The sequence below is a fragment of the Trachemys scripta genome, chromosome 16, assembly GCF_013100865.1.
Source record: "Trachemys scripta elegans isolate TJP31775 chromosome 16, CAS_Tse_1.0, whole genome shotgun sequence".
Taxonomy (NCBI): domain Eukaryota; kingdom Metazoa; phylum Chordata; order Testudines; family Emydidae; genus Trachemys; species Trachemys scripta.
The window spans coordinates 4438450-4451007 of record NC_048313.1 but is presented as its reverse complement, the minus strand read 5'-3'; the positions used below and the strand labels follow the sequence as shown (position 1 = coordinate 4451007).

At 52.7% G+C, this 12558-nt stretch overlaps 1 protein-coding gene across 1 annotated transcript; it reads left to right on the top strand.

The window, feature by feature from the left end:
- Window positions 1–1034: 1034 nt before the first annotated feature.
- Window positions 1035–12323, top strand: THAP8 (THAP domain containing 8; the record flags this gene model as incomplete). Its single annotated transcript, XM_034792680.1, is given in 3 exon segments — window positions 1035–1227; window positions 2523–3617; window positions 10199–12323. Coding segments are annotated over 3 exon segments (1435 nt in total), but the record flags the coding sequence as incomplete, so codon positions are not given.
- Between the last annotated feature and the right edge of the window lie 235 nt (window positions 12324–12558).

Here is a 12558-nt window from a genome sequence, read left to right as displayed (position 1 = left end):
GGAAAGGGCAGGAGGTGGGGGGCAGGAAGCAGCAGGAGGCAGTGAGGTGAGGGGGCAGGACACAGTTGGGGGCAGTCTGGGGGGCAGGAGGCAGTGAGGTGAGGGGGCAGGACACAGTGGAGTGCAGTCTGGGGGGCAGGAGGCAGTGGGGTGAGGGGGAGCACCATTGGGGTGGGGAGTGGGCCATACATGGGTGAGGTGCATGGAGCAGGTCATGGACCATATTAGACTGGGGTATTTGTCCAACATGATTATATCAGTGAGCGCCACGTAACATATGTTAATGGAGGGAGTGGAATTCCCCTCCCCCAGTAACAGGATGGTGCTGTCATATGGGTATGGGCCACGTGGTGGGCGTTGCCAGGTACTGTAAGTTACTTGCAGGGAAGGTGGGCCCTTTATTTAACAGCATTGAGTGACAGGTACCATATAGTTACAGGGATGTGTACAACACCAGGCTTAGGCATGGTTAATAGGTCAGAGGCTCTCTTTGGAATGGGGTAAGGAATGGGGCAGGAAAACGCGCTGGAGAGCAGTAGATTCTGTCACTGCATCTGTTTTTATTGGTGTCTGGCTGAGCCTATGCACCTGATGGCCTGGGGTGTCGGGGGAGGAGGAGCTGGGTGTCAAACATTTGGAATTTAGGGTGTCAAACATTTGGAATTCCCTGGGGTTGATATTCAGGCCCTACCAGCCGAGTCCTGGTGTCTGCTGCCACCTCTTTAATCACTGATATCAGTTTGGATATTTGATAGAATGTGGGCCAAGAGCAGTGCTCAGGGAGTCAGGACTTTTAGGTCCTCTTCCTAGCTATGCTGGTGACTCACTGCTTGAATCTGGGCAAGTCTCTTCACCTTTCTGTCCCTCAGTTTCCTCATCTGTAAAATGGGAATCCTAACACGGACCTGCCTCAAAGGGGGCTGTGAAGCTAAATCCGTGAATGTTTGTGGGTTGCTTGGTGATCAGAGGCTGAATGTGGTCATGACAGTGTGAGGTTTGGTTATCACTGAAGACCTCTTCTGATGTTCATGCAGGTTTCCCTTGCATAACCCAGAACGGCTCCAACAATGGCTCTCTCAGATGAACCAAGAGAAGTGGGTACCCACCAGATACCAGCATTTATGCAGTGAGCACTTTGCACCGTCGTGTTTCGAATACAGGTGGGGGGTTCGCTATCTAAAGCCTGATGCTATCCCCACCATCTTTCAACTGTCTGAAAAACCCTTGGTAAGTCTCTGGTCATCAACTGATGTAGGGACTTTCCAATGTGAACTCAGTGGGGGATGCTTGGGAGAGGGTTTTACAAAATAGCTGACGAGGGAGGGAGCGTGGCTGCGTAACTAGTGTAGAGGACTGAGCTCTATTCCTTACTCTGGGAAGGAATTATCCCCATTTTTAGTTGGGGAAACTGAGGCACAGACGCATGCAGGGACTCAAAGTAAGGGCTTCTGAGCTATATTCCCAACCCTGGGAATGGGGTCTAGTGGCTAGAGCAGGAGGGACTGGAACTCGGCTCCTGGGTTCTATTCTCAACCCCGGGAGTGGGGTCCAGTGCTTAGAACATGGGGGACTCAGGGCTCCTGAGTGCGATTCCCAACTTTGTTACTGACTCTGTGTGACCCTGGAAAAGTCTCTCCCCCTCTCTGTAGCCTAGTTGTCCCATCTGTAAAATAGGAAGAATGATATTGATCGTTTCCTGAGGGGACTTGTGAAGCTTTGAGCCCCTTGGGGCTAGCTTAAAGCACCCTGTTTATTACTTGAGCGAATCTGGCAAGATGATCAGAAACCGGCCTAGTCACTGCCAGGTGGCCTGCCTATACCTGCTCGCTGGTTCAGCAGGCTATTGACAGTCTGTCACTCCCAGCTTGAGAGTAAACAGCTCTGTCATGTGACTTAAAGAAGGCTAACAGCAATGGAGGAAATAATTGCCTAATTGGAACCTAGGAGGGGGAGGGGAGGAGCATGTGGATCTGTCTGACTGTGCGTGCTTGTGTGAGGTGTTGGAGAGGGGGCTGGATTGACGACTCAGGGACCCCGGAGGCAGGCCTTTGACAGCGCTTTAAATCTGGGCAGTCCCTGCAAAGCCCGGGGAATGGGGCCTGAGAATCAGGCCTGTTGGAAAACCTAAAGCCACCTTGTGTCAGAGGCCTCCCCAGCTGGATAGAGCAGGTGTAAGGGCCCTGCCTGTAACACCTGGCATGGGGGTAGATCAGGGGACGGCCAGAGCACACAGCAATGTGTGTGTGTGGGGGGGAGGTGTCAAGAGCGCAGCCAGAGTGCACTGTGCTGTGTCCATCCTCTGCTCCCCAGGGTCCATAAAAAAGAGCATAACTTAGAGCAGCTCTGAGGCTGCTGTAATTGACCCTGGAAGCCGGATAAGGCTCTCCTGCAGCATAGGGAAATGCAAAGGGAACTTCTAGCCACCTCTTCCTCCTGCCCCAAGCAGGGCAGGTAATTGGGCCCCCTCACCTCTGCATTGTCCTTCAGAGGCAAATACATGTTGTTTCTTTGGTGGCTTGCAGAAAAGGGAGAATCCTGCCAGGCCCCCATGCGAAACACAGGCCAAGAAGCTAATTGGTGAGAACAGCATGGACAGGACCTCGCAGGGGCCCCAAGCCGTGGCCGCCCACCCCACTCTGGACACACTGGAAGCTCTCGCCATAGCTATCGACCCGGGTCTGTCCTCGGCCCCGATCTATGTGGAAGCCCAGCCCTCTGTCTTGGATCTGGACCTCCATGCCCTCTCCTCCCCTCTGGTCGGGGCGGTGAACCTGATGCCTCTCGTTCAGATCGTGGAGCCGCTCAACGCTGTGGCGCTGGCCGTGGCCTCGCCCACGGAGGGCGTAGAGTCCATCCCCATCCATCTCCCAGGCCAGCCGTTCCCTCCCGCCGTGGACCAGCGTGTGGATTTCTCCGTCGAGGCCTCTCCGGACTCTTTCGTGGCGGATGTGCCTGAGCAGTTTGCCACAGAGATCATGGTCTCTTGTGAGGACGCTGCTGTGGTGGACCAGCCCGAGGGCACCTTCGCTGCTGATCAGCCGCATACCCTGGTGGCCACGGTGGACCCACAGGAGATTACAGACCAGGGCACCCTCTTCATTGAGAATGTGTCCATCCAGCCCCTTCTGGAAACCGACCCTTCCACCGCAGCTGTCCTCAGCTCCCTGCAGGTGTCCACCACCCAGATGGTGGCGTATTTCGAGACCATCCCCACCGCGCCGGTGGTGTCCTCCAGCGCCATGGGGCCGCTGACGTCCAGTGCGTCGCCTCCCGAGACCGTGTTGTCCTCAGCCTTGACAGTGCCCATTGTCTCCACGGTGCCCATAGTGTCGAACTATGCTGCCGGCTCCCTGGATGACGACGACTCCTCCTCCACCATCGAGGTGGAGCTCTGTGCCGAAACCCTGGAGGAGCAGCTCGAGGAGCACCGCTACCACAAGAACGAGCTGACCACCCAGCAGCTGGTCAACCTGGTGATGGGCCTGCAGAAGAAGGTCAAGGTGCTGCAGCAGCGACACCGGCGTCACTGCACCAAACTGGAAGCCATGGAGGGCATGGTGGAGCAGTTGAGGAAGGAGAGCCTGGTGTCGGATGAGAAACTCAAGCTGCTGGAGATGGTAGGTTGGGCGTGACTAAGCTCTGTCTGGCTGTTTAAGGGTATGTTCTGATGCTTGCCGGGTCCCTCACCACCAGTTGCCCTTAGCATGAGGGGGTCTTGTCTGTCCCTGCTGTGGGTCGGCTTCCTGAAACTACCAGCCTCTGGGAGCACAAGCACTGGCTTCCAGGCCTCTGCAGACCCCAGTCTCTCTGTACAGGTAAGCGATAGGCATATGCCTCCTGCCAAGTCCTTGCCGCATGCCTAGCCCTGTTCCGCTGAACACTGACAGAACTTGTACATCTGTTGTTCCCAAAGGAACACTACACTCCAGCTTGTAAAATTCTACTCTGGGTCACCACACCCACCCACCAACATCACTTAGGTATCTATATAGTGAAAACAAGAGCAGGTTCAGCTGGAAACGGTTACTCATAGAACATCAGGGTTGGAAGGGACCTTAGGAGGTCATCTAGTCCAACCTCCTGCTCAAAGCAGGACCACTACCCGAACAGATTTTTGCCCCAGATCCCTAAATGGTCCCCTGAAGAATTGAACTCGCAGCCCTGGGTTTAGCAGGCCAGTGCTCAAACCACTGAGCTACCCCTCCCCATTGTTACATATGAAACAAAATCATAACACGCTTTCTAGCGCTGATATTTAATTAACACAAGACATTCCCATATCTCCTACAACAGAGGTTCTCAACCTTCTTCTTTACAAGGCCCCCACAACATGCTATAAAAGCTCCGTGGTCCAGCTGTTCCACCACATCTGTTTTTCTGCATATAAAAGCCAGGGCCAATGTTAGGGGGTAGCAAGGAGGACAATTGCCCGGGGTCCCCACAAAGCTAAGTTGATCAGGCTTTGGCTTCAGCCCTGGTGGTAGGACTTGAGGACTCGGTCTGCAGTCCCGCGTGGCAGGACTTCGGCTTTCTGCCCTGGGCCCTAGCAAGTCTAATGTCAGCCATGCTTGGTGGATCCCCTGAAACCTGCCTGTGGCACCCCAGGGGGACCCAGACCCCTAGTTGAGAATTACTGTCCTACAAGATAGCCTACTCCAAGTCCTTTCCCCAGCATTTTCAGCAAGTAGGGTTGAGCCTCCTTCTCATAAAATCAAGCCCACTGACAGTTTGTTCTTACAGATTGAAGGAATAAGGGCGGTTCATAGGCACCCCCTAGAAATACTCCTCCAAACTATTGTTTGCAAACAGGATAAACCCCCTGTGGCTTGTTTCTTCCTGTGTGCTGCTTTCTCTTTGATGTCACATCCCTCAATTAGTATTCGACAAGCCAGACCAGAGAGAAGAATGTTTCTTAGCTCCTGTCTGGTGGAACTAAGGCAGGTCACCTTATACATTGCTTTAAGAACATAATTTTTCTACGGAAACATAACTCCTCAAATATCCCCTGTACATCCATCTTGCAGTGATCAAGAGGATCAGTATATGACACACTTTCAGTAGACCCTGAAATGAACCTTTTGGTGAACTAGAACGTAAATACCAGACTCCGGGGATCCCTGTAACCCTTATACCCTCTGTCAGTTGGCACCATGAGGTCCCTGGGTCACACATGTATGCATACATGGGGGTGATTTGCAGTTCGTGTGGATGTACCTGTGCTAGTTGCACTTCAGAAGTCAGGATGTGGCACTGCGGGTAGCTGGAGTACGTCTCCAAGACAAAGCCTTGGCTGCAGTGTAGAGATAGCTGTAGGTATTGTCACGGTGGTATCTCTGCACTTCACAATCTTTAAAATCCTGTGGGGCAGGGCTCTTATCCCTCTTGTACAGGTGTGGAACTGAGGCTCTGAGAGGCTAAGTGACTTGCCCGAGGTGTCACAGGAAGCCTGTGGCGGAGCCGGGGATTGAACCTGGGTCTCCCAAGCCCTAAGCTAGTGCTCTAGCCACCAGAACACCCTTCTGTTTTACCTAGTGGCTATGCCCCATAGAGAATGCAGATACGGGCCTTTAGCTCAAGCAGTAGCAACTCATGCAGTTAGAGTGAGAGGGTCTCATGTTTGATACCCACAAACAGCCTGAGCAGGATGCAATGAGTGCCATGTGTGGGGATACAAGGGGTGCGGTTTTTTCCTGCTTTGGTGGGTGGGGGACAGACCGTATAGCCCATTATTCACTAATCTATACCATATGTGGGGCCAGATTCATCCAGCTGGCTTCCCTCTGCTCTGTGGAACAGCTCCAGCCTGTGCTGTCCTGAGGACTGGATGGCCCAGTGTCTTGTGGGTACCTGTTCCTAACAGTGGTGTTGCTGCTATGGGAATCAAGGCTACAACAACCATTGGAAAGTTGTTCCCATCTGCCAGCCTGTCTGGCTGTCCCTGTGTGAGGAGAAGCGGGGGAGAGGTCTTTTGCAGCGAGTCTGTGTGTCAAGCCGAACCACTAACTCCCATGTCGGCTTAGTCCAGAATCCATCGGGCCATTGGGACCTCTCTTCCCTGCTGGGGTGATGATGGAGGCACCTTGGTAGGAGGAGCCGTGACACTTTTCAGCATTACCCAGGATGACTGGGGTTAATACCACCACCTGCTTACAGCGGGAGGACACCCTGTCTGTGCCATAGCAGGGGAAACTCTCCCCAGCCACCAGCTGCTGGCAACACAGGTGCACTGCTTTGGGCTCCAGGAGCCCCCTCTTTCCCAATGCAGGCGAGCAGTTTACACACCCCGCTTTGTTACATGCGAGTGCCCAGGCCCCTATCTTCTGGATGCCGGCAGTGTGCGCCAACCTGCTGCCTTTGTGGAAGCCGTGCACCCCAGTTCACCAGCTTCTCAGTTCAGCGCTCTCCTTACACAGGTGCCACAATAAAAAAAAGTCTGCAATCGACCATTCAGTATCTTGCTCATGGGGGTGTAGTTGGTGAAATGGTCAGATCTTGCTGGGGGTGGGGGTGAGGAGACTCAAAGACTCATTGACTTCAGTGAGGGCAGGATCTGGCCTTGAGTTCATCCCCGTTTGGAAGCAAAAGAGCTTTCCTAATGGAGGTGCTGCAGCCCTGGTAATACTCCCCCTGCTGGACACTCGGGTTGTTTGAGTCCTACCACCCTGGGCTCTGTCTTCTTTAAGCTTCCAGACTGGGTGGTCCCTGACCCTGTCTTTCCTTTGCTTCTCTGGCGCACTCCTTGGGCACAGGCAGAAATGGCACCCCATGGTCCAGCTGCCCTAGGCCCTGCAAGAACAGGGCTGACCCCTCGCAAGGCACACCCCCGTTGCTCAAGCCCACCCTTTCCCAGAGCGCCAACCTGGTGGCCTCTCTGCTGTTGAACTCCTTGGGGACATGTGGACGTTGACGTGCACCATACAGAGGCTTTGCAAATAGGGATTCTAAAACAATCACTCTCTGCTTGAGACGGCCCAAGAAATACACAGATCCGGACAAAACACGCGCACCTTCACGCGTTCCCTGCATCAGTTTCCTCACCTCTCTGAAACGTTCTTTGGACTTAGATCAGAGTAGAAAAGTAAGTGGCGCCTTTTATTGACTTCTGGGGCAGGGACATGAGACACAATAAAAACCAGGTGTCCGGGACCCTCCTCCTGCAACTCACGGCTTCTCTTCTGACCGCTAGTCTCACTCTCTTTCCTCTTCAGTAAGCTTCTCTGACCTTGAGCAGTACTGCACTCAGAAAAGCTGTCCTCTGCTATGAAAGTATGGCCCTTTCCCCCCTCTCTATAGTCTGAGTTCATATGGGTTCTTTGTTTCTCCCCTTCTGGGAAATTCCAGTGCTCCAAACCCAAGGCCCCCGCAGAGGTGCTGGAGACAGCCAGTCCTCCTAGCTTCAGCCATGCCTGGTCCTGAGGCGCACTCCCATTTGAATGAGAGCCATGACACTCCATTGTCCCTGGTCTGGAAGAGATGTGCTATAGCTCTGAGAGTTGAGGGTGGATCCCACATACACTGAGACATTCAGTGATACATCAGTTTCATAAAACCAACCAATACATAGCTGCCTCGCCCTCCTAGGAGCCAGTTCTTGCAGATAGCACTAGCAGAACGGCACGATGGCCCAGCGGTTAGGGTGCCAGCATGGGATATGGGAGACCCAAGTTCAATTCTCTGTGCTGCTACAGATCCCCTGTATGACCTGGTGCAAGTCACTTAGCCCCACAGGGGTCGGGGGGGGAAAGACACTAAAGCATGTGAGATGCTCAGATACTATGGTGATGGGCACTGTAGAAGTACCCTAGATAGGTAATCAATCTGACACCGTTCACAGCTCTGTATCTTCCCCCCACCCCGTGAGAGGCTGTTAATACCTTGTGCCGTGGAGATAGGCCCCTACTGCAAACCTAAGGAAGCGGGTCTGTCCATTGACTAGTGCCATAACCTTCCATCCCTAATAATCTTTTGCAGGAGTGGCTTGCGTCAGTCCTTAAGTGCCACATTAGCTATGGTGTTGGGTTCTTTGTTAGCACATCTGTTCCGAGGTCTGTTCAGTCAGCCGCTGGGCTCGGATGCAAAAAGATTCACACACAGCTCTTGTTTTAGGAGGGTTTTAATTGTTAACTTTGAACTTTCCCTTCCTCCTTAATTGGAATTCACTCAGCCAGTTTATTGTTCTTGATCATTTTAATTGAACTGGATAAATGCGTGTGGATGGAATGTATCCCCCCAGTCCTCTTCAGATCGCAGCTTGAAATTGGATCTTTTCCCGCCGCTCGCTCATGCTGGCCTTGCAACCAGAGGCTTTGATTTAATTTATTGCCTAGACAGTATCGTGGGGGTGGGAAGTTGAGGGCCTGGCAGCGTTGTCTCTGTGAGGATGAGAAATTGATGATACGAGTCAGGTAGACTTATGATGTCATCTTGTCTATATACAGCCATCTCTACAAAACAGGCGTCTTCCTTGCTCATAAATCTTCAAGTCTGTCCCTCCAGAGCAGTCTGTCCCCAAGAAACTCCATCTCTCTGCTTCCTGTCGGGGTCACACCCACAGCCCCTTCCCCTCGCTCTCTTGCCTGAGCCATTCCTCAGTTTACATGGCATAGCTGTGATGCGCCATGCAGCCTGTTTCCTTGGGCAGTCAGTCTTCTTTGTCTGCAGCTGCCATCACTACATCAAGTGGCTTGATTGCTCCTTTCGTTTAGCCTAAAAGAGTGCTTGGCCACACCCACTGGCTAGAGTGACGCCTGTGATTGTGTTTGGATCCAGGATTTGCTTGCTGGCAGCCTTTAGCCCTTTCAGCATGACAGTGTCTTTATACCCCCACTCTTTCCTGTAGCATTTTGGAATGGGGGTATGGGAGAGGCAGTTGAAGCAAAATTATGTTGCATGAAACACGGTCTGCTTTACCCAGGCCAGACTAAGATAATTTGGTAGTCCCTGCTAACCTTAAAAAAAAACAACAAAAACTACTGATCTGTGGACCTGAGGGTTTTTCTACCTGGGGAAACTGACCAGAATAGCTTCCCATATGGATACTCTTATTCCAGAATAGCTATAGGACTTGAAATCCAGACCCTGCCTTGTTCTGGAATGACTTCGCATGTTGATGAGCCCTAAAATAGCTTGGGTGGGGTCTGAATGGCTTGTGGGCTTGACTAGGGGAGAGGCAGCATCTTTCGCTTCTAGGTCATGGGTTCAAGTGGAGCATTCCGACCTCTGCCTGCAGTTCCCATCACTTACCAGGCCTTTTCCCAGCAGCCTAGGCAGAGAGGCCAAGGAATGCACAGGCCACTGAGACCGAACTCCTCTGTCGCCCCCATCTCTGTGAGGCTGAGAGGGGAGAGTTCAGCCCCCGGGGTCCAGTCAGCCCTTGGCTTCTCTGCTGAGGCTGCCGACGAGGGGCCTAAGTGCCCCTCTGTCTCCTGCACCCTTGTTCGATAGCAACCAAACTTGGTTTATCCAGGGGCCACCAAACCGCCGTCAGACGGGAACGACTCGTTTGCTGTTCCCCGGGGCTGGATCGAAGGCGCCATCTGGAGCTAGAGTCAGAGAGCCTGAGGCCAGAAGGGTCCACCAGACCATCTAGATTTATCCGCTGTATCTCACAGGCTACCAGCAGCACCTGCCTGCTTAACTCAGCCACTGAAATTAGACCAAGTATTACAGCTTGCAGGAGACTGACCTATCACGTGCCGCAGGCAGCGAATAGGAGGGACCGAGGGGCCCCAGGGCCCAGCAGTGACAGGGGAACGATGAAGGGAGATAGACCCAGATCATCCTGCCAAGTGATCCCCCCAACCACGCTGGCAAAAAAACCCTGAAGTCCCTGCCAATGTGACCTGGAGGGGGAAATTCCTTCTCAACCCCACATATGGCGACCATTTCGACCCTGAGCAGCAAGAACCAGCCAGCCAAACACCAGAGGGTACGTCTACACTGCAAGGCAAAAACGCACGGCACCGAGGCTTGGAGCCCAGGTCAGTTGACTTGAGCTGCGGGGCTGAAAATGGCAGTGTAGATGCTCGGGCTGGAGCCCAGGCGCTGAGACCCACCCCTCGCCGGGTTTGAGTCTGGGCTCCAGCCCAAGCCTGGCCCCTCCCGTCCTCTGAGCCCTGGCCCCTCCCGTCCTTTAAGCAGCCCTGCCCGAAAACCTCTCCAGGCAAAATCTTTAACCTCCCGTCTTGCTCTCCCCTAGGCATGCCTGCAGTCCAGCGCGGTGATGCCAGAAAGCGGCAGCACGGTTGCCATCATCTGCCAGGAGGAAGACCGGGCTCTAGTGTATGCCGTTCCCCAGCTCCCAGAGGAAGGGAATGAGACAATCATCCACGTGGAAGAGCAGTAACCAAGAGCCCTCCGCTCCCTGCTTCACTGAGCTGCACGTTCAGGGATCACCCAGGTCCTTCTCTCCCCAGCAACAGGAGCAGCGATTCCCGTGCTGCTGGCGCTGATACGGCAGCTGCGTATTCAATGGCCTTCACGCTACGGCACTTTATTTGGGTGGGGAGTGGAGAGGTGGGTTTGTTTCGCGTTGGAATGATTGTTTATAAAGGGTCTTCTCATGGGGGGGATCGAGTTACTGGCTTGTCCATGTATCCACCTCCCCAAGCATCTGAGCTGCGGGGTCCTGCTGTCACCGGGTTAATAACCACCGATTAAAAGCTGTGTTTACTCGTGTACTTGCTGTGCATAACTGGCTGCCTGCGTGAGTGACGACAAAAATGAGCAGGGTGTGTATAAGCCAAGCCAAGCCAACTCACCCCTTCCTAAGCTCCTGAAAACTCCTGTCAGCTTTGCTGCTGGCCCTGAGTTTTCTGCCTCTCTGGCACTGTTGGGGCAGTTAACCTAATTGTTCCTCTGGGTCATCCTGTGTATAAGCCCTCCCCCGCTGAAGCACAAATTTCTCGGCCTATGCACAAGTATCTGTGCAGATGGGAAATGGACCGAGCAGACCGAAACAGCAAAGCCGGGCTGGAAATCTTGAGGATAGCCGTGCTTGCCCGAGATCTGGGCTGCAGAGGTCCTGGAGGGATGTGTGACTGTGTATCAGTTAACACTGACCAGCTGCGTTGTCACGCAAAACGTTGTCGTTACAAGACTCACCATCCATCCCCGGGGTCCCAGGCGTCCTGGGTGAGCGCAGTTTGCCGTGATATTTAAACGGCTTGTTCTAGGCGGTAGGGCCAACCCCAAATGTTCAAAACATCACCAAAAATCGTGAGCTTGGCTTTAAAGTCATGAGATGATGTCAACATAATGGCTTTGGTGTTCTTTTTATTTGCCTTCTGCTTTTTGAGCCTTTAGGGTGCCATGGGGTCACAGCTGGAAGCTTTCTCCACAGCCAGGAGGGCTAGAAACTTACTTTTTCTTTAAGAATGAAGGCTGCAATCATCACATCTCCAGGAGCTGGGGCTTTAAGGAAAACAATAATTATCATGAGACTCACAACAAAATCATGAGAGTTGGCAACGCTGTGTAGGAGGCTTGTAACGCTGTAGGCTTAGCAGCTGGGGAGACGGGCAGGGCCAGTCACTTCAGGGAACATGGACATGTGCACTAGCTCAGGGGAGAGGTTTGGGGCTGCCAGGAGCTGGGGTCATCAGAAAGCTTGATAAAGGATTTGGCAGAGGGGTTGGGCAGCTGGGATTTTTTTTTTTTTTTTTTGGAGGGGGGTGTGGAAAGATGGGGGTTGTCTCCTGACACCTGTTTTTTTTCTGAGCCCAGTCCATGAATGTTTAGAGCCTGACCCATGACTCCAATGGGGGTTTTGGTCTGGGTACCCTACCATTGCAGCCAGCTCTTGTCTACGGCTTCCTGCGACCGGGTTCCCTGTTTGGAAAACACTGCGATTAAGCAATTCTGCTGCTGTTGAGGACGATGGCAAAGCTCCCACCGACTTGAGTGGGTGCAGGATTGGTCCTTGAATTGCAAAGTTATCAGTAGAGGAAAAAGCTTCATTAGATCTAAGGATAACTCATCCTCCAAAGGTTTTAAGCAAGGCTCCCAACCGCCATCATGTTGTCCCATTGCCATTGGCTTTCCCTGACTAGCTGCGTACTTAATTCTTTCCTGAGGGTGTGAATAAATTCTCTTCCACTTTATTTTTTTATTTAAGTTTATTTTTAATACGATTGTTTGCAAATGAAGCAGCTGGAATCAAAGGTTGACTGGCAGCGCCACGATTGTAGATCCTGTTGAATGTGTTGAGGGGAGGGACGGGGACCTCATCGTGTTTAAATCTTGATTTGTCTCTCCACGGGAGAGATTGTGTTTGTACCTGGTTAAAAAATGCTTTAATAAAAATGAATGATGATGACAAAGAAGTGGAGGTTTCCACAGTGAAAAATTCTTCCCTGGAGCGTGTCCTTCCAGCCTTTTGGGTGTATTAACATCAGGGGTCTGATTTATTTATTTTTTTCCCCCTCACTCTCTCCCGGTGTAAATCAGGAATAACTCCCCTGCTGTCAGCGTGTGGAGCTGGGGCGCTGGTCCTGGATCCGCACGACGTCCGTACTGGAGCAGGATGCCTGAGGGCACATTTGCGCTGCGGTTTGGAGC